Genomic DNA, 19,646 nt, shown 5'->3' on the forward strand with positions numbered 1-19,646 from the left:
AAAATCTATTCAGAATGCAAGGTTTTGTATTTTTAATCCATTAAATAGCTTGAGAATTACTATTCTTTATGTAAAACCTTTATTACCCACTAGGAAAAATACTTTTCATCTCTTTCCTCTCTTTGTAATTGCCACTAGTCCTGGTTCATTACAAAGGGACTCCCACAAGTATTTTTAATCAGTCTGTCCATCCCTCTCACTGCAACAGGACTCATTCCTTCTCAGAGAAAAACTAAAACTTTTTAAACCAGTGCATTAAAAAGAGCATTGATATATAACCTCGGTGCTTTTCACAGCAAAAGAGAATATAACAGACTAATAATAGCCCTCCCTCCATAAGAGGCTGTAACCAAGAAACACCAATTTCAGAATTCAGGCCGTATGCACATTTACATCTACCTGAATACAAATGCCTCCATAAAAACACAGTTTCCAAGTTCTATTACACATTTCCTCGCTTTCAATTTCAGCTCCCCATTTTTGTATTTGACAGAACTCATCCCATCCAGACTCTTAATTTTATGGAGATCAAATATTTAAGTTTACAATGTCTCTTTTAACTTCCCATATCTCTGTGTTTGACCTAAATCCCTTACAGGAGTGAATTGCTGTCTCTAGCCCGAATAATCTACCAAGCAGGTAGACGAAGGAAGATGGTGGAGTCAAGTGGCATTTTCTATGACTGAACACCACTTTTCAGGAATTTTAGTAATATCAACATTCAGTTTTCACATGAGACCAACTCAGTAACATTTTGCTAAGATTATAAACAAAACCAGCTAAATTAGGTGTGCTATAGTTTCTCAGAAAGAAACTAAAAAATAGTAAAAAAACCCAACCCCAAAACTAATCTTGCAGAAAGACTCCAGCTACTTTTAAAAACTTAGAATAAATAGTACTGTCCATTTAAGACAATGCTTTCAGTAACATCTCTTAAATTCAAATTCTTAAGATCATTTACTTCTTGAACTAATGAATACAGAATTTTAAAATCTTTAGTTAAGGACTCAGAGAAAATCTCATTGTTATTAACTGTTAAGCTGCTTTCAAAAGATTACTTGAAAGCTCCCTGGCCTTAAAAAGCCAAGATCTGATCTTTCAGTAAGATTATTTTCTAAATATGAAATTCAAATAAGTCAATTGCTGAAGACAACATTAGAACCAATCTTTGTGAAACAAATCAGTCAGTTTAGAAAAGGGTACAAAATAAAAATGGAACTATAAATACCACAGGCACTCAATTCACACACTGCTATTCTTTGCTTAGAACATGTGTGGAGTTGGGTTTGTTTCTTTTCCTTTGTTTGTTTTTAAACTTTTCATAGGTTAGTCATATAACTCCATTCTGCAATAAGGGACAGCTGTTACAAAAGATAACTACCCAACTCAAGGATGGATTTTTCTGTAATTTAATTTCTATGACGCTGATGCATCAAGGTTTTAACAAAAGAAAGAGCATTATTTTTCCCCCAAGCAAAAATTATACCCAGACACAAGCTTCATATGGTAAAGCACAAAAATGGAAATTTCATCACTTTTGTTTGAAGTGCCGAGAATCAACACTAAAAAGAAAAAATTCTGTTTATGCATCTTCACAAATAATCTTTACCTTCAATACTTAACATACATATACATATATACACATGGGGAGAAAACTGGGCAGATTCTGCAACCCTTGCCATCTCACTGAAATGTGTAAATAGAAACCTCTGTTACTGAGTACTTCAGATGGTGTGGAATTGCACCCTTGGAATAACTGTGTGCACAAGTCATTGGTGAATTGTTCGCGGTTTATGGCACTGCTCTCTCCACAGCATGGCAGGTAAATGAATACAACGGATACAAACCAAACAGTAATGTGGGACTGTTCTTCAGCAACACGAACAGCACTTCAGGGCTGATCCCAGTACAGCATCAGCACATCGCATGCACAAGCCACTTAATATCCAGAAGAAGAGTTGCCCCAGCTTAACTTTAAACAAAAAGTTAGACAGTTCACACAGGTCAGCAATGAGTTACAGATTTATCTTAATAAACCAAGTGCTCCCATTGAAGTCTGGACACTAGACTTCCAACATTAATGAGCTGTAGAGCGAATATAACTGAGTCCAGTTTCATAATTCGCTGCGGAGCATACCCTCCTTCTAACAGGAATTTGGGAAATATTTCATCATTGCTCCACATCACCTTGGAACATAACGTTTTTCTACTCGGAGATCTTCTGTCTCATCAACAGTAAAAATGCTCTCAAAAAGCTACGGGAAATACCGCTACGTATACAAGAGGTCCCTGGAACCAAACATAAAACCATAAATATAAATTTTTTTTAAAAAGTTCTATACCAGACCACCAACTCCCAGCCATAAAACTTGGTTTAGCTACAGTCCTCCATAGATGCAACACGTAATGTGCAAAATATAAACTATTCTGCAGCCTGAGCAACAAGGAGTCAGAAGGATTGCTTCCCACCAGATCAAAGCTCACTTCTCACGAACTGAGGACCAGATGTCTTCAATTTAACGTGCTTTCAGTTGCACTAACTTCATGTTAGGAACAAAACACACCAAAAAGAATTCTGAAGTTACTCTTTGCAGTGGAGCACACAGAACTATTTCACAATCCAAATTTCTGTCTAAAATTACGGGTTTCTCCAACATATAAATAAGACAGGGGTGCAGGCAGGGGACTCGAGACCGAAATAACCATCTGCAGGTCTGCGGCTTCGGGGAACAGAGGAACGCCGCCGCTGATGGGGCACTTGGCGGGGCTCCTCTTGGCTGCGAATGCCGGCACCCATCAGACGCGGGCAGTTCCTGCCCTGCGCTCTCAGGTGACGCTCTGGGGGCTGCAGAGAGCATGGGGCCGGGGCTTTCCCCTGGCTCTGCCGGCGTCTCACAGCCGCACCTCCGGGCAGCGCCGAGGGCGGGGAGCGGCGGGGGCCAGTGCCAAGGCAGCGGCGGGCGGGCAGAGCCGCGGGGCCCCGTCAGCCCCTCCGGGGAGCACCGCAAGCCCTCCTTCCCCCGTCGCGGCTGCGGGCGGAGCGCCGGGGACCGGCTCACCTCGCCCCTCCGCCTCCCGTGCCGGGGCAGCGGGAAACTTTCGGGAAGTCAGCGGCGGAAAAACGCCGGAGCGAGCCCGAGTCCCGCCCGTCCCTCCAGCCCTGCCCTAGGGCTGCCCGAGCCCCACCAGCCTCTCGACCTTCCATGTCAGGGGCTCAGGGGCGCCAGAAGAGCGGCATCCCGGCACCGCTGCTCCTCGGGACACTTTTTCCACCCCATCGACGCAGCGGTTCCGAAGTGTCAGACCCGTCAGGGGGATGGGATTGGGGAAAAAAAAAAAAAAAAAAGAAAAAAAAAAAGAAAAATATACAGAAAAACCAAAAAACCTACACCAAACCCCCATTGCCTCCAAAGTGTTCGCTCTCCCCCCTGCCCCTCCGCCGCCTGGCCCCCGGGAAGGTTGCCCGGCCCCGGGCTGGCGAGCCGACTCCTTACCTGTGAACGTCTGCGCTCCCGCTGCCAGCAAAAGTCCGGCCAAAGTAACCAGGCAAGTTCCAACTTTCCCCATATTTCCAGCCCTTCTTGCTCCGAATCCAGCAAAGTGCCAAAGTGTTTGCCAAAGTAGGAGGCGCCCCTCTCGCCCCCCTCCAGCTCAGTAGGGAAGGAGAGGAGGGGGCAGCCGGACTCCCGCACTTGGTGCCCCGCGGGCTGTTCTTCCTTCCCCGCCCTCTCTCCGCTCTTAGGAGCAGGGAAGAGGGTGCGAAGTAGTCGGCGGACGCCCACCCGTCTGCCTTCCTCCGGCCGCGCCGCTGCCCCGGGGGCCGTGCGGGCGCCGCTCACCTCCCCCGGTGCCCGGGGGGGCACCCTTAATCGCGGAGCCTCCTCGGCGGGCGCCGCCGCTAGTCCCCGCTCAGCTCGGCTCCCTGACTGACTCGCGGTCCCCCCCGGCGGGCGGGCGGGCTGAAGGGAGCGGGGAAAGTCACGCCCAGCCGCCGGCGCCGCCGCTCTCCCCCGCTAGAGGGCGAGGCGGCCGGGCCCCGCCGCCGACAGCAGCTCGGGGGCGGCTGCCGCCTGCGGGGGCGAAGCGCTCGGCTCTCCTTCCCGCCCCGCTGCCCCGAGCGCGACTCGGCTGAGGAGGTGATGGCTCTGTGCCGGGCAGGACGATGTCGAAAGTTCGCGGACAGCGCGGGGGAAAGAGAAGAAGGAGCCAAAAAAAAAAAAAAAAATCTGAGCCAGGCGTTTCGGTAACTTTGCCGTGGGCCGGCCCCGGCCAGAGCCGCAGGCGCTGAAGTTGTGGCCGGCGCTGGTCCCTGCCCCGCCGCGACGGGGCCCCGCGGGAACGGTCGCGCCCCCGCCCCGCCGCTCTGGCGCTGCTCCGAGCACCGGGACAGGAAAGGGGAAGAGCAGGAGAGGGGAGAGCGCCGGCTTTCCATAAGCGCTTCGGTTTGTTTGTACAGGCGGTCTGGAGCCTGTCGGAAGAACTAGTTGGAGGCCACCGCTCAGCCTTCCGAGGGAACCGCAAGCGTGAGAGCCCTGCCCGCACGGCGAGCGGCTGATACCGAGAGGAAATTGAGATGTAAATGGGTTCTCCGGGCTGGCGAGGAGCGGCACTGTCGTGTACATTAATTGCTTCGCATTGGCGTGCTGCTCATAAAACTTAATCTCCTTGCCTAGCCCTCGGTAAGAGCCACCCTTCGCCCCTCCGGAACGTTTCGGGAAGGGATCTCTGGAGAGCGCCCAGCCCGGCCCCCGGTTCGAGAGACGGGCGCCCCTCTTAGTCCTGCGGGTGAAGGATAACGTCAGGAATTAGCAGGGTTAGAGAGGGAGTGATGGAAATAAAATCACATTAAAATGGCAATTATCTCTCATCATTTGCAGCGTGTGACTTCTGGCATTTATCTCCGCGTCACGTATGAAATACAGCTGCATGACAGCCGTCCTCCCGCTGGGGCTCCGGCTCCTGGTGTCCGTGGCACTGCAAGGATGTGTTTGCTGGTTTTAAAACAGTTTTAAAACTAAAGTGGAGTTCTAGAGGTGGAAATATTTTTGTTGGTTCTCGCTTTCAAAGAAAGGTTTTCCTTTCAAGTGCAACTGTGGCCAGATTTAATTTCTTGTTTATTCCGTGTGCGTTACTAAAACGATAAAAGCAAGAATTTAGATACTGCTGGTTTTAAGAGCTTGAGCTCAGGTTCTAGGTTCTGATTTTTCTCCAGCACAGGTCCTCTGTTGTCCCTGCTGCTCTTCCATGTAGTTAGCCGGCTTCGCTGCCGCTTTCCATTGAACTCCAAACTGTACCCATCCCCCGCACGGCCGTGCGAGCTCCAGCATATTTAGTGATTTGTGCGTATTCTGAACTGTTTCTACACACAACACATTAAGTCCGAGCTTAGGCATACAGCTGTATCTCTTCCAGTGATCGGCCAACCATGCTGTTTTCGGGACGCCGCTCTGTTACTTTTTGGGTAGTGCATCTGCAACTCGATGCACTCTTCGCGAAGGGACACGAACTTCGGGGTGTGTGGGGCTACGGCAGCTGCCTCCCAAGGTAACGCAAGGGGGCAGAATAGCATTAATTGTTGTGTTTCCTGACGTCAGACTGCTTCTTTGCAATAGCAAGTATTCCCTTAGATTATTGTTTGCCCAGAACTTCAGTCGTCTCCCGCCCCCCCCCAAAAAAAGACGTTGCCTTTATTCCCCGAAGCCTTGGTAATCTATGGATGTTTCACAGTATTTTTTTTTAAATTTGATTTTTTTTCAAGGTTGCATAATTGAGGTAATTTCTGTTTTCTTTAAAAGCTGTAGTTATAGCTTCCAAAAATTAGAAACTATGTCTGGTCTAGAAAGTGTTACCTTTGTAGCACAAAACTTAGAAAACTGCAAGAAGTGTCATAAGTAATTTAACTTGCAACGAAATAAACTTTAAAATTTGTCTTCTGGTAGATCTGCCACTAAAAATCCAGAAATGAGCAGTTACACCAATGATTATGCTAATGATGACCTCTCTCGGTTCTGAATGTCCAGAGGCACTTGAAATCGGATCTCTGATCAGCCGTGCAGTGTGGCAAAGTGTGGTGTTCAGACATATAACAGTAGCTCTCCACCCTTTGATATGGGGAATTTGAAAAATCCATGCCTACATCCACAGCTATCTGTTGTTAGTTTAGAGAAGATGAGGTAGAAAGTTGCCCAGTTTTGAGGATTACCAAAGAGCATTGTAAGAGTGTTTGGTCACAGTCACAGTGGGAGTGAGGCTAAAGTGCTTGACCTTCAAGGACACAGCCCGTCTGCTTTAATTACAGCAAATCTAAGAAACAGTTGAGCTCCAGGGAATTGCTAAACCAACAAGAACAATAGAAAACACAGGTCATGCGTGGCTGAGCAGGAATGGTGAGCTGTGTTGCACTGTGTTCAGTACTGGAGCGTGCATGAAAACTGTCCAGAAGCTGTACAAAAAGAGCTGGAGCATCAGGAAAAGACTAGACATAACCCACAGGTTCACTGGTGCTTTGGTTCCAAGAATGCATTCAAGAAAGTTCATTAAAGGCTAAGCTGTGGCTGGAGAGGGGATTGGAAGAATCTGCATGGGGGAAAAAAAAAAAAAGTACTTTGCAGATTGTTTTTCAGTGACAAACAGATACTGTAGATACCTTACATCTGTTCCTGAACTGGATCACCTCAAAGAAATACCTGTTTACAGTTCCCTATGTAGATATACTTCAGCTGAGGAACACAGGAGTTCCCAGTTATCACAAGTAAAATTATTCCTGCTGAAAGGAGTCAAAGAATGAGACAGTAAGACATATAGAATAAGAAGAAAATCTGGAAATGGTTGTAACTTATTTCTGGGTTTTAACGTAAATCAATAGGAAATGCACATAACTAGGCTTCATTGCAAAGATTTGGTTTTTTTTTTTTAAATATGAGATTTGTATACATCCCAGAGAGGGAAAATTAAACAACCTGATGCTAAACTATGAATAATTACACTGTTTATTACAGAAACTTCACTGGCAGAGCTGCCCTCTCTTCGCTAATCATTCTCTTGCAGAATCTTTTCCCATATTCCAGATCTCTGAGCTACTTCTGGCAACTGATTTTTGAAAATTTCAAACTGAACAAGAACTGTATTACTGGTTAGAGAGGTCTGACGTCCAAGTACTTACCATAATGTGGAAAAAGGTCTGCTTGACCTATGTCAGGAAGAATCCTTTGGATAGGCATACATCTACACTTAACAATTAGATATATAGATCGTGTTTATCTATTTAGCTGTTACCTTTAAGATGCTAGTGATATTCACAGTGTTTTTCATTCTGTATTACTGGCGCAAGAACAAGTAAACATATCTCGAATTCTCTAAGACATCAAGGCCACCCTGCATAATCTGTAGCATGAAGTCACCCTTCCTATAATGATACAAAGCAGGAACACTATCTTGCTCATGTTACAGCAGAAATAGAAAAGCAAAGACTCATATTCAAATATTGGAGGAAGGCCCAAACACCCTGCCATTTTTTGACCCGTGACAATGCTGATTGAGTGGCCAGGAATGTGGGCTACACAGCTGTCACCTGATCTTTTGGTTCAGTAGCAGATAACATCACTCTCACAGCTCAAAGCTATTTTTTGCACTATCAAGTAGTTAGACGAGAGTGATTTTCACTAGCTCTCTCCATCTTGTTTTAAAGCTCAGACAGACAAGCTTCACAAATCTTTCAATAACACTGCTGTTTAAATATAATGAAAAAGTAATTTTCTTCCTGGGACAGGGGCACATTTTCTTAGCTAAGTACAGCTAGTGAGTGAAAGTATGATTTGCTTTGTTAAAAAAAGACAGGCAATGATTCCAATTCTCTGGTTTTATCAAAGCTACTTTTCTGCTCAGCAAAATTCCAGAGGCAATCCTTGGTCAGAAGAACTACTCAAAAATAACATCATCTCTGTAGGTCAGGGGAAAATGTGCCAAAAATTTCTTTTTCCATTTGGGGCTTTTTCTTAAATACAGAGCAGCTAATAGTCACTTATCTTTAGGTAGCTTTATCTTCTCACCCAGAGTTTTACTGATGCTCTACTTTTTCACTGCTGATTTTTGTCAAAAACAGCAAAAAGAAAAGTATGTGTGCTTATCTCTGTGCCAAGATTTATTGATTGCATCATACTTAATTATGTTCTGTTTCATAATATTTAACATATCTGTATCTGTAGATGCTATAATGGTTTCATTTGTTACTGAAGAGCTATTTCTGTTTAACTGTAACTCCTCCAGTGTTTATTCAAAAAAGCCTCCCTGTGCCTTTTTTTGAGGGGTAGGCTGAGGTTCCAATAGTGTCCTTAACAGATCACATCCACTCCATACCTTGTCTTTCCCTTCCTCCAAGGAACCACAAAGAACTTCATGGCATCTAAGGTCAATCTAAACCAATCTAAGCAGCTGCAAAAGTTGCTGCATGCAAAATGCTCTATCTTCAGTAGAGGCTTATTATCTTTCCTGCTTATTGCTGTTGTGGTGTGCTGGCATTTGAACTGATCCCTGATCATTCATTTGGCACTGAGATACACTTTTCACAACTGTGACTGCTCCCTATCAGATATTGCCATGTGTAATATGACTGCATCCTTTTTCCTTTCTTTTTTTATTTATTGCTAATTGTTTATGCAAGCAACAATAATTATCCATTTTGTCCCAAGAACATCTTGCCTTATTCATTTGATCACTCTGAAATTTGGTGGTAATAAAAACCAAAGTTGTCTTTGATTCCAGCTGCTAAAACCCAACTTTTTTTATAATAGCTGAGGAAATTATATGTGGCCACTACTGGCTTTGATATTAAACCATAGTTGGAGCTGGAGAAAGAAAACACATCCAGATCTTTGAGAAGTATTTAAAACATTAGAGAGTAGCAATCTTTAATCAGAAATTGTTGAATTGGAAGTGAGAAAAAGGTCTAAAGTGTCCAAGTAAAACACTGGGGGAACTTTAGGATCTGAATGTCCGGAAGGAAGCAAAGAGCAACAGAGCACACTGTACAGAGATGGTTACTGCTAGCTCAAGCCCAAAAATAATTAACTTAATTGTAGAAGAATATCCATTTCATAATTGTTATAATAAGATAGATAAGAGAGAGTGTAGCCTAGGCAGGTAGAAGTTTGTAAAGTCATAACATTTTAATGCCATGCCATGATCCACATATCCTCCTTCTACCACTCATGTGATTTGTACAGACAAGGAAGAACATGCACCTCATACCACATTGTCGTTGATGTATTTTTATGTTTGCAAGCCAAGTTATGCCTCACCTTCTGAATTTCAGCATTTTATTAGAAAACTATTGTTTTTAACTACCTACAAAGACTTAAAACTTGTGGCTTTTCATTCTACTCTTAGAAATATATCAGTCTGTGCATTACATGTGAGAAGCAGGTGTCATCAAAATTGAGCTTTCTGTCAGGGAACAGGAAGGGTCAGCTTCTCCATAAGGGATGGGGAGCCAGGTCCACTGTGATAAGACATATCCAAGATAAAGCCCAGTATAAACCCATACACTGGGACCATCAGGGTCCATGAGCAGCTCTATTGAGACCACTGCTCCTACACCATAGCTCCACCAGAGGCTGAAGGCCCCAGGGTGAGCTGAAATGATGCTTCTGGGACAAATGGGCAGACGGTATGGGGGGGAGGTATTCCAAGTGAGGCTGATAGAGTCATTACTGCACTCAAAATCATCTCACTTTTCACCTTTGCATATTCAAATGTATTACATGGCTTTTAATAATTGTTCTAGCTTCTGATACATTGTAAAAAAAAGTATCTCCGCTGTTTTTATTTTACTACTTGTTCTTAGCTTCTCCCAAAATTTGCGTGTCCTTAGCTGTGTCTCTGTCCTTGTTATGAGAAGACACATACAGGAGGTGAGAGCAAAGTAGTCCAAGTATGAAACACTGTTAACCAAACACCTACCAAGAGTGTAAAACCTTCAGATTTGTGTGAGGTTGAATAGGATTGGTCAGGAAAGAAGCAGAAACACAATTGATTAAATGCAAATACTTGCAAATATTCATATATTCAGTCTTCAAAGTCTGTACAAATACCGACTGTAATATCATCTTTGTCACTCGTTGCTTTGATCTTGTCATTCATCTGGGTTAACATCCTTTCTGTTACAAATTTAGGCTTAATTTCATTGTCTTCAAAGTTCCGTACTGTTCCACCTCTCTCTACTCATTTGAACTTCAAGTTGCTATTCTTTCTATTCAGTGCTTCTATAATCAACCATGTCAAGGAGTGAAACCAGAAGAATCAAAATTTAGATGAGTGCTGTGAAGAAAGCTAACTTCTCAGTCTTCCAAGACAGAGTAATTGTTCCAAAGTAAATTAGTGCTTATTACATAATGGAAGGACCACACACTGAGTTTTACCAGCAGAGCTGTAGCATTTTGTTTTTTCTGCTAAAAGTACTCCAGTCCATTCCTCTCCATAGATACACCATTTTCTAGAGGGGGTTTCTCTGCAGGCTTCTGTCAGATGGAACATTCCCTTTAGGAGTAATCCCTAGAAATGCTTGACAAAAGTTTGGGTTTCAGATGTCCTCATAAAAGGCATAAAAGAACTGAAGCAGACAACTGAAATAGTAATGTCTGATGCTATCAGCGCTAATATTGACTGATCATATCTGCAAGGGCCCTTCAGATGGTTTTTCCAGTTGGGAAAACATATTTCTGACATCTTGGGTTCATTCCACTAAAAATGCTTAGAAGCAAAAGCCAACTGAAAAGCCACATTCAGTAAAATGTTAGTGTCCTTTCTGCCTGTGAACTTCTCTTGAATTTGTTCACTTATATGTGTTTCTCTCATTTTTCTTCCATAGCTCTAAATTAGCATCAGATAATAGGATCTGTGCCTTGGCATAAGATTAAGTTTTCCCAAAAGTTCATTTACAGCTAATTAGGAGTTTGTGAAACAGAAGAAGTGAAATATGCAGCCTCTTTGGTTCTCTTTGTGGGTCTTAAAAACAGTGATTGATGGATGGAATTATCATTCTCTGTATTACTAACTCTGATTTGGCAATGCCAAAATCAGCAGCCCTTCCACACAACTTCCTGCTCTTACTTTGGTGCAAATGCCATATGAGATGCATGAGACATTATTAAATTAAATCCTATTGGAAGTTAGGAAGTTAAGATTCTTTTTATTCCTACAGTTGTAGTTGAGTGGAAGGACGTGAAGTTTATATCTTGTCTCTCAAAAAAAAGAAAAAATTCCTGTGAAGTCTACTATAACAACAATTTATACTCCTGCAAAACGCTGCAATACCATCTCATCAGAGGCAATTCTAAGCAGGCAAGCCCAGTAGTCAGTGATGCAGAATCCATCAGAGAGGCAGGATGTGAGCATAGATGTAAGTACAGCCTCTCACACCACCACCTGTGCTGAATGCAGGTTTTTACCCTAATATGTTAAAAAGTTGTTGAGAAGTAAATTATATGTTATAATGATGGCTTCTCCAAATTACACAGTTTGTCTTAGTCATTTGTAGAATTTAGTTCATATTTGTAAGTATTTAAAAGTATTTATTGATTTTTTAATGGTGATAGTGCGTCAGGAGAAGTACTAAAAAGCTGAAAGGTTCACATGTAAAATCTATTGTTATTTAGTAATTTTTTTCTCACTCTTTATTTTCCTTTTTTTATTATCTGCATTTTTAGAAAGGGGAGGAATATCTTTTGAAGTACTTATGATTGAATTCTTGTTGGTGTTTGCTTGTGCAGAATGATGAAGAGGCGTGAAAGTTAAATGTGCTTCATACCATCATATTTTCCTCTTGATTGCTTTCATACCAACAGCAGATGTCCAGTGAAGGGACACAAATATTTCCCTTTAGCAAGTCATTCCACTGAAAATAATGGAAGCTTATTTAAATAGTGTAGGTCTGAGGAGACAAAGGGGGTGGCAAACACAGGAGAGAATAAGAGCAGAAATATAGTCAGACAAAGAATGACTTTATTTACATGGAGTGAATTTTTTTAACATTTTACACATAATAAAATTAGTAGCAAATTAACTACCCATTGATTTGTCTAAAGCATTGGGAATGATAATTTGAAATTTGTTGTGGCCGTGGATGCTATTGATTCTCCTGCTTCGTGCACTATTGTGCTAAAAATCAATTACATAATATTTTACATTATACTGGTAAATTATTTTATTAAGTCTAGATTAAGAATTATGATGGATATAAATGTATGTGCTAAAACATCATGATGAAATGGATTCCTCTCGCAAGTTTAAATAACCATTCTGATGAGGAGAGTGATTGCCAAAATAAAAGCATCATAAATAAAACTCAGGAAGGCTTTGCAGATGTGGCGAATCATTACATATTACTTTGTTTTTCAAAATGAGTGCTGATCCTGCTGTTGCTTATTGTGAACAACTTAGATTAATGTTAATGGGAATTATATACAGCACAGGAAAACTACATTGTGGAAGATCTGGGGGTTTTTTACCCTCCCACCTCTACTAATGGGAGTTACAGGTGTGGTTTGGGGCAAAACCACTACCCAAAAGAAAAAAGTCAAGTCACATTTGAAGGGCTTACAGCTCTCAAAAAGGTGAATCTCTGTCAAATAAGAAAATATTGTTCTTCCCCTTCTCCCATGCAGTGATCCGATGTGAGCATTGCTGAGGAAAATTTTTTTCATGTTGATGAACCAATCAGACAGATTTTAAGTCAGAGGCAACTTTTTATCAAAAATCCTTATTTTGTTTACATTACAAACAAAAAAAATATTAAAAGAATACTACTAAAACTCAGGCACCAAAAGGTTGTAAGAACCTAGATTAAAACAATTCTGTAACATCAGGGCTATATCTCTGCCAAATTCAAGGGTTCAGGTGAAAACAATGAATTGACAAAGCTCTTCAGAATAGAATTTAATTAATTGAGTACAATAAACTTTGTGGTCAGAAACATTGCAGATACAACATAAAATTTCCTAGATTAGAGTTCCTTCCTTCTGAGCAGCAAATGCTTTGGAATAATCCGTATTATTATGGGAAGTAACTGCTTCTGTTACTGGAAATAACAGCTTAACAGCTCTGAAACGCCTCAAAGCCAGGGATGCACAGCTTGTGGAACAGAGTAACTGGGGAAAAACCCAAAGGAGAAATCAAAATTATTTTTTTTTTCATGATCACACTAGTAGAAGGACAAGCCTGTGCCTAATTTGCCTGCTTTAATCTTTTTACCAGTAGTGCTGTTTCCTATTTGAACAGCAGTCCTGCTCCCAGTGAAGCCAGTAGTAGCAGTGCAGCTCCCTCAGCACTTAGGCTGCACTTCAGGATGCTAAGCACCTATCCTATCCTATCCTATCCTATCCTATCCTATCCTATCCTATCCTATCCTATCCTATCCTATCCTATCCTATCCTATCCTATCCTATCCTATCCTATCCTATCCTATCCTATCCTATCCTATCCTATCCTATCCTATCCTATCCTATCCTATCCTATCCTATCCTATCCTATCCTATCCTATCCTATCCTATCCTATCCTATCCTTGTGACAGCTCTCTGTTGTCCATATTGATTTTGATATGCAGCTGTGCAGAATGAGGCAATGGTGATGGTGAAATGGCAGAGTGAGGCAGGCCTGTTTGTTCTCTTCATGTGGAGAACACACAAAGCTCCTGAGCTCCGTGAGTTCACCATCATGACTCACGAGGGCTGCTACGTTTTGGTGACTATGGAGCTGACTGAAGTAGGTACCCAGTGTGCAGTGCTTGTACAATATCAAGATGTGAATATGGAGCAATAGACTGTCTGGTTATGCACACTGTAAGGCCTGGCTCTGTCCTAAGGCCATTCCCAAAACCATGGACATCTAGTTTGACAAAGAGCAGATCGTCTTCCTGGTAGGACTGACACCGCTGGTGGCTTTGCATAATGATACAAAGACAGCTTGTGTAAACCTGGAACCAAGGAGGATGTCTGGGGAGACTTGGATCCGTGCAGAGTGGGCAATATTCCTGCTATGGATTATGCTCTCTGTTAGCTGGGGTGATCTGGAAACTTTTTGCATTATTCCGTCACCAGTTTGGGGAATAGCAGTCTGAAAATTGTTGTGAAGTTACTCAGTGTGGGTGGGATTTACAGTGCATTTGGCCTTAAGGCTGTGTCTGAAGATGCTTTTATAAGATAGCACAAAGGTAGATGTTAAAGACCCTAAATGAAATAGCCTATTTTGTTCATGCCTTTTTCCAGGTCCAGTTTTGAATTTGTATGTTTGGCTCTGCTAACAGTCATTAAGTGCACTGGTAAAATAATAAATTTGAATTAGAAATGAAATCTGACAGGAGCTGGGAGGCAACAAAATCGTAAAGATGAATGACTTACTGAATGAGTCAAACTTCCATGGCATGTCAATATTTCTGCTAATATTAAAAATAGTGATTGTACAAGAAGGTAATGTAAACCATGTAACACTCATAGTGCCTGGCACGATTAAGTGAGAAAGCTGTCACTCTGCACATCACAAAAAAGAAAGAACCAAGAAGTACATATAATTCCTCCTCTCATTACGTTGCAGTATTTTTGCTCACTTATGGTTACTTTCTCCAAAACCAGTACTTAAGTCTTCAGTTATATTTTGACCTTTATAAATACCATTTTGACATAAATGTGCTGCAGCTTCTTTAATCTGTTGCAACTCACTTGGCCGCAAGACTTTCTTCACTAATAGCAGAACACCAGCTGTATTAGCTGTGTCTGTCTTAGAAAAATGTAAGTGAAAATGTCTCTCCTAGTCACTGAACATTTTAAGTTTTGCTGAGGAGCAAACATTTCTGGGCTGCTCCTGATGCCTTTGAGAACAGTTTTTCCTCATTTTTTCTTAATTCTCCTCTGTGATTCAGTTTCAAAGCAGAGGCTCTAGGAGAAACAAAAGTCAGGGGAAGGAAAGGAGTGGAGGGGTAGCAAAGAAAGAAAGGAAAGGTGCAGTTAAGGAAAAACCCAGCATGTAACAGAAGCACTAATGAAGTGGGATGCCATGAAGGGTGGAGGAATTCAAGACCCAGAATAAAGGGACTCAGAAAGAGATAAAACAATTGTGACTGACAGAGAAAGGTGGAACTTACCAGTAGCTAACACAAAAATGACATTTGGAATTAGAACGGTCTGCTTATATCTCATGGTTCTTTCCATCCAGCCCATTTGAGAAATATTAATGGAGGATAGCAGTGTACAAGACACAATGGAAGGTGCAGAAAGCTCTCATTATGTATGTGTATGTTATGTGATTGCTGATTTCAATTGATAACATCTCTTTGAATTTACTGAGTTCTTTACGTGGGAGAAATCAGGGAATATATCAGCGGCATTATTTTCATCCTGTTCAGAGTGAAAAGAAACATCAGTGCTTTCATGTGTAAGCATATGTAGTATATGTTTTCTAGTGAATTACCATCTATAAAATGCAAACTATTGTAAAAACTTTAAGTAATTAATGTTGTGGATATTACTCATACATAAATAAAAGAGTTTACAGAATATTGATCCAATATTAAAAGAGAAGTTTTAATGCATTATGCTTTAGAATGTTTTGAAATGTTTCAAATTATGGGAAAATGGTTTTTTTCAGATGTTACATTTGTGACAGTGTTCGCAGGGGTCCCAGGATGAGGGAAGAGACAAGAAAGTTGACTCCATGTTTCAGAAGGCTTGATTTATTATTTAATGATATATATTATATTAAAGCTATACTAAAAGAATAGAAGAAAGGATTTCATCAGAAGGCTAGCTAAGAATAGAAAAGGAATGAATAAGAAAAGTTTGTCTCTGACTGAGACAGTCCGGACAGCTGGACTGTGATTGGCCATTAATTAGAAACAACCAAATGAGACCAATGACAGATCCACCTGTTGCATTCCACAGCAGCAGATAATCATTGTTTACATTTTGTTCCTGAGGCCTCTCAGCTTAGGAGGAAAAAATCCTAAGGAAAGGATTTTTCATGAAACATGTCGGTGACATACATTGAAGTGAGTAGTAACTTTATCAATTTAAGAGGTCTACTTTTTACTATATACCAGGGTATTCTTTGAGTTTGTGTTATGTCATCCTCAGTAGCTGATTTGTTTGAAAAAGACATTTAATGCTTCTCTTGGCAAAAATATAAGTATTAAGAACCACTAGGTCTGACCAATAATTTTACTTGACACAGGACTTCTGGTTCATCCTCAAGGACCAGTTAGTTCTGGGCAGATTTAAGTGAAAGAATGATGGACTGGTGTGAGTGGTGATGTTTTCATCATCACTGATCAGAGAGAGGTGAATGTGGGACTGTACAAAAAAGAGAAGGACATTGTTGCATAAGGAAAGCTCAGGAAAGAAGAGGGGACTTACCAGTCTCAATTACAAATAACAAATCCCCCAATTTAGAGGAGAGATCAGATCAGGAGGAAGTGTGCCAAAGCACCTGTAGGTTTCAGAAATCTCATATCTCATAAGGTAAACTCAAAGGCACTTATTTTCTGAACTTGAATTCCAAATATTTCTGACACATGGAATTTGAAGGGGCAAAATTTGATCTGCAAATCACTCTTACAGTGCATGACTGGAGGGCTTGGGAATGTGCGGATGCTACAGTAAAGACTGGAAGACTATCACTTTTTTAATTAGAAAAAAAGAATGCTAGACTTCTAGACAAAAAAATCTTTAGCTCAACAGTTTTAGTTTCAAACTAGGAGCTTGAGAAGCTATAAGAGGACTCAAAGAAGAGGCATTTTGCCTGAAAGCATGTGAAAGTGAGCAGATTACTTTATTTGCACCAGTTTAAAGGATAATGAGGATAATTTGTAACTGGATAACTTACCCCATATTCCTGTCTACCTTGCTAGGTGTGTGTGTTTATGTACAGCTACAGAAAGCAACCATATTTATATGGGAATAATTAAAACAGATATACTTGTATACATGACCTGCACAGACACTCTTGGCAAGATCATTTGCTCTGAAGATTATATTCCTGCTGTTTGAATGAAGATCAGATTTCATTTAGACAAACCTTTCAGTGCTTTTTAATAACAGATGAGAGACAATGCTACACATTAACTATATGGCTAAAATGTCACACATGCTGAACAGAAATCGTTGTCAAAGCAAATGAGCATTTGGATGATACAATGATAAGAATAATGTAATTAAATTCATTTTCATACCACTGATTTTATCACCCCATTTTCACACTGTTCCTTCTAGCCATATGCTTTGTTTCCATCCAAATCTGCTCATTAGGGAAGAGTGACTAACATTTGTTCCAGACAATGCTGAAATCAGGTCCTGGGCTTGCTGGAATAAGGTTTAATTCATTTGAAGAAATAGAAATGTAGTAAGAAAGAAGAGAGGGAGAAGCTGATATAAAATGGAAAAGCCCATGAACACAGCTGGGTAAAGAACTGGGGAGCTGAGGAGGCAGACGATCAAAAGGATTTGGAAAAAAAAAATTAAAGTAGGGGAAAATGAAAAAGACATAAACAAGGATGAAAGGGAAAGAAGGAAAAAGGATAAGAAGGGGAGAATGAAAAGGAGCCTGTTAATGGTAGCTGGAGATAAAAGGGGAGAGGGAGGATAAGGCATAAAATGAGACAGAATTTAATTATGCATACTTTTCTTTAAATGGCCATCTAGCCTCTAGCTCTGTGGGCCAAGTGTCTGTTTCAGTTCGATTGGTGGAACAAGCTCGTTGTGTATCACAGCTTAAATATTTAGCAGCAGTGGTACACTGAAAGGAGCTCACTGTTTTTACAGAGGCAGGATGCAATGTTGGGATCAGACTGCTAAAGGAGCAGGAACTCAAGTAGCAATACTCACCCCCAGGACTAGGCTGGCAGGATCTCCCATGCATTCCTCTGCCAGTGGGAAAGTGGCACTTGTGAAACTGAGGGCTCCTTTACTCTTTCCTGAGGGTGGAGATGTGTTTTGACTGTTTTGTTTGTCAGAATCCACAGGGCCAAAGTACTTGGACGATTTGAGTATTTGCAGAGTTTTGTGTACCTGTCTGACTGGAGCACTCTGCCAAGCTGTCTTTGCTGCAGCCCTTGCATCCATGTCTCTGCCTCTAAGTGCCCCCGTTGGCTTTCTGGTGTGGTTTTGGCAGCATGGTCCCTTCCCCTCCCTCAAAATTAGGCATTAAGAGGGGAATCAAGGAATCATTCTTTGATCAGAACTAGCTGGTTTTTGTTAGGAGCAGGGTAAGATTTAGGATTCAGCCTTTTTGAGTTTAGCATTTTAGGATTGGAATCTTGGTGTTTTATTTAAGCTATTAGCATGAAAAGGGTATTCTATTGGCTAATTTTATAGAGTTATGTTTAGGCAAGTCCTGAAGATCACAGATGAAACTTTCAGCTCCATCCTTAGATAAAGGGATCTGTCTTTATCCTCTTGAAGCAGTAAGCTGGCACTTGAAAGGAGCTTCATACATTCCTGTAAGAATAGCTGGTCAGGGTGGGAGCCACTGCCATGCTAAGACTGATCCCTCCTACTGAGGCCTTACTGGGAGCAAACCACAGAAGAGCCTCTATGAGAAGCACCTTCTCTTTGTCCCAAATGTTCTCAGGTCAGAAACTAAAAATAGTTTATTTTCTCCTGTTCTGCTCTTTCAGAGAGGAAACAGCATTGTCAGAAATGTTAAAAGAATTGCTCTAGAGTCACGATGACTCACAGCATTGAGCTGGTCTTGGTGATAGGGATAATAGGATTTTACATTTTGAGGCCTGTTTTCCAGTTCAATCAACATCAACAGTCTTTGGATCTACTTTTCTTTTAATACCTCTGGTACTGTTGCAGTACATTACTTTTTGACAGTGGGGGTGGGGATATATCTTGCTGTCTATTGCCACCATGTAAATGATGTGTAGAAATGTGCAATACATGTCATCTTTCCAAATGTGTATAATTTATAATAGGACTGAATTTTCTAAACAGTGAGGTCATGGCATGCTCTGGCCTCTTGGTCCCTCAGCAGCAAACCCTGGTGCAATCTAATGCCCTTTCTTATCAAAACAAGCAAGTCCCCAGCCAGGTAATAATTAGCATAGACTCCATGTATTACAGAAGGCTGATCAATCTTTATTAAAAACCCATACTTTGCTACAGGTGGACCTAAATGGTCCTCCAATCCAAACACCATCACCATTGGCTAATTAAGAAACCACTCTTTGGTAAACAAATCTCCATAACACATTCCACATGTTCACAATACCAGGTGCAGCAAGTTAAGGTAAGAATTGTTTCTCATTCTTTTCTCTGATCTTCTCACAGCCTTTCCCAGAAAGATGCCTGGGAAAGTTGTGTTTCTCTCTCTGGCCAGAGAGCTGCTGCCACACTTTCTGTCTGTACAACTTTATTTTGATTAGAAGAGTGAACAGAACCCAGTGGATATTCATGACTGGGACTCACATGACAGTACAGGATGGTGCATGTTCTCATGAGACCAGCAGTTTACACATACCCAGAAATGCCAATTTCCTTCTTTTTCTCCAAAAGGCTACTTTATGTAAGACTATATTAACTTTCTTTAAGGCTGTAAGATTTAAGGTATTTTCAGCTTTGCTTTTTCATTAGCTCTCTTTCCCCCTTACTGTGTCATCTCA

General features: G+C 41.4%; 1 protein-coding gene and 1 long non-coding RNA gene across 10 annotated transcripts in view; one reads left to right on the plus strand and one right to left on the minus strand.

Annotated features, from left to right (window-relative positions):
- The window catches only part of PTPRM (protein tyrosine phosphatase receptor type M), a 443,590-nt gene extending 439,639 nt beyond the window's left edge, over positions 1-3,951 (minus strand). For 5 of the 9 annotated variants that reach the window (XM_059858413.1, XM_059858397.1, XM_059858391.1 and 2 more), the window contains exon 1: positions 3,495-3,950. In XM_059858413.1, coding sequence (XP_059714396.1) covers positions 3,495-3,567 — 73 coding nt within the window. In that variant the 5' untranslated portion in view covers positions 3,568-3,950. Of the gene's footprint in view, positions 1-3,494 lie in introns of all 9 variants that reach the window. The other 4 variants (XM_059858357.1, XM_059858382.1, XM_059858348.1 and 1 more) reach the window with 1 other exon arrangement.
- An 85-nt stretch (positions 3,952-4,036) lies between these two features.
- On the plus strand, positions 4,037-4,870 carry LOC132330792 (uncharacterized). Its single transcript, XR_009487446.1, has 2 exons — positions 4,037-4,575; positions 4,674-4,870. It is a non-coding gene; the product is annotated as an uncharacterized LOC132330792 (long non-coding RNA).
- Positions 4,871-19,646: the final 14,776 nt, after the last annotated feature.

This window comes from Haemorhous mexicanus, chromosome 1, assembly GCF_027477595.1.
Source record: "Haemorhous mexicanus isolate bHaeMex1 chromosome 1, bHaeMex1.pri, whole genome shotgun sequence".
NCBI lineage: Eukaryota > Metazoa > Chordata > Aves > Passeriformes > Fringillidae > Haemorhous > Haemorhous mexicanus.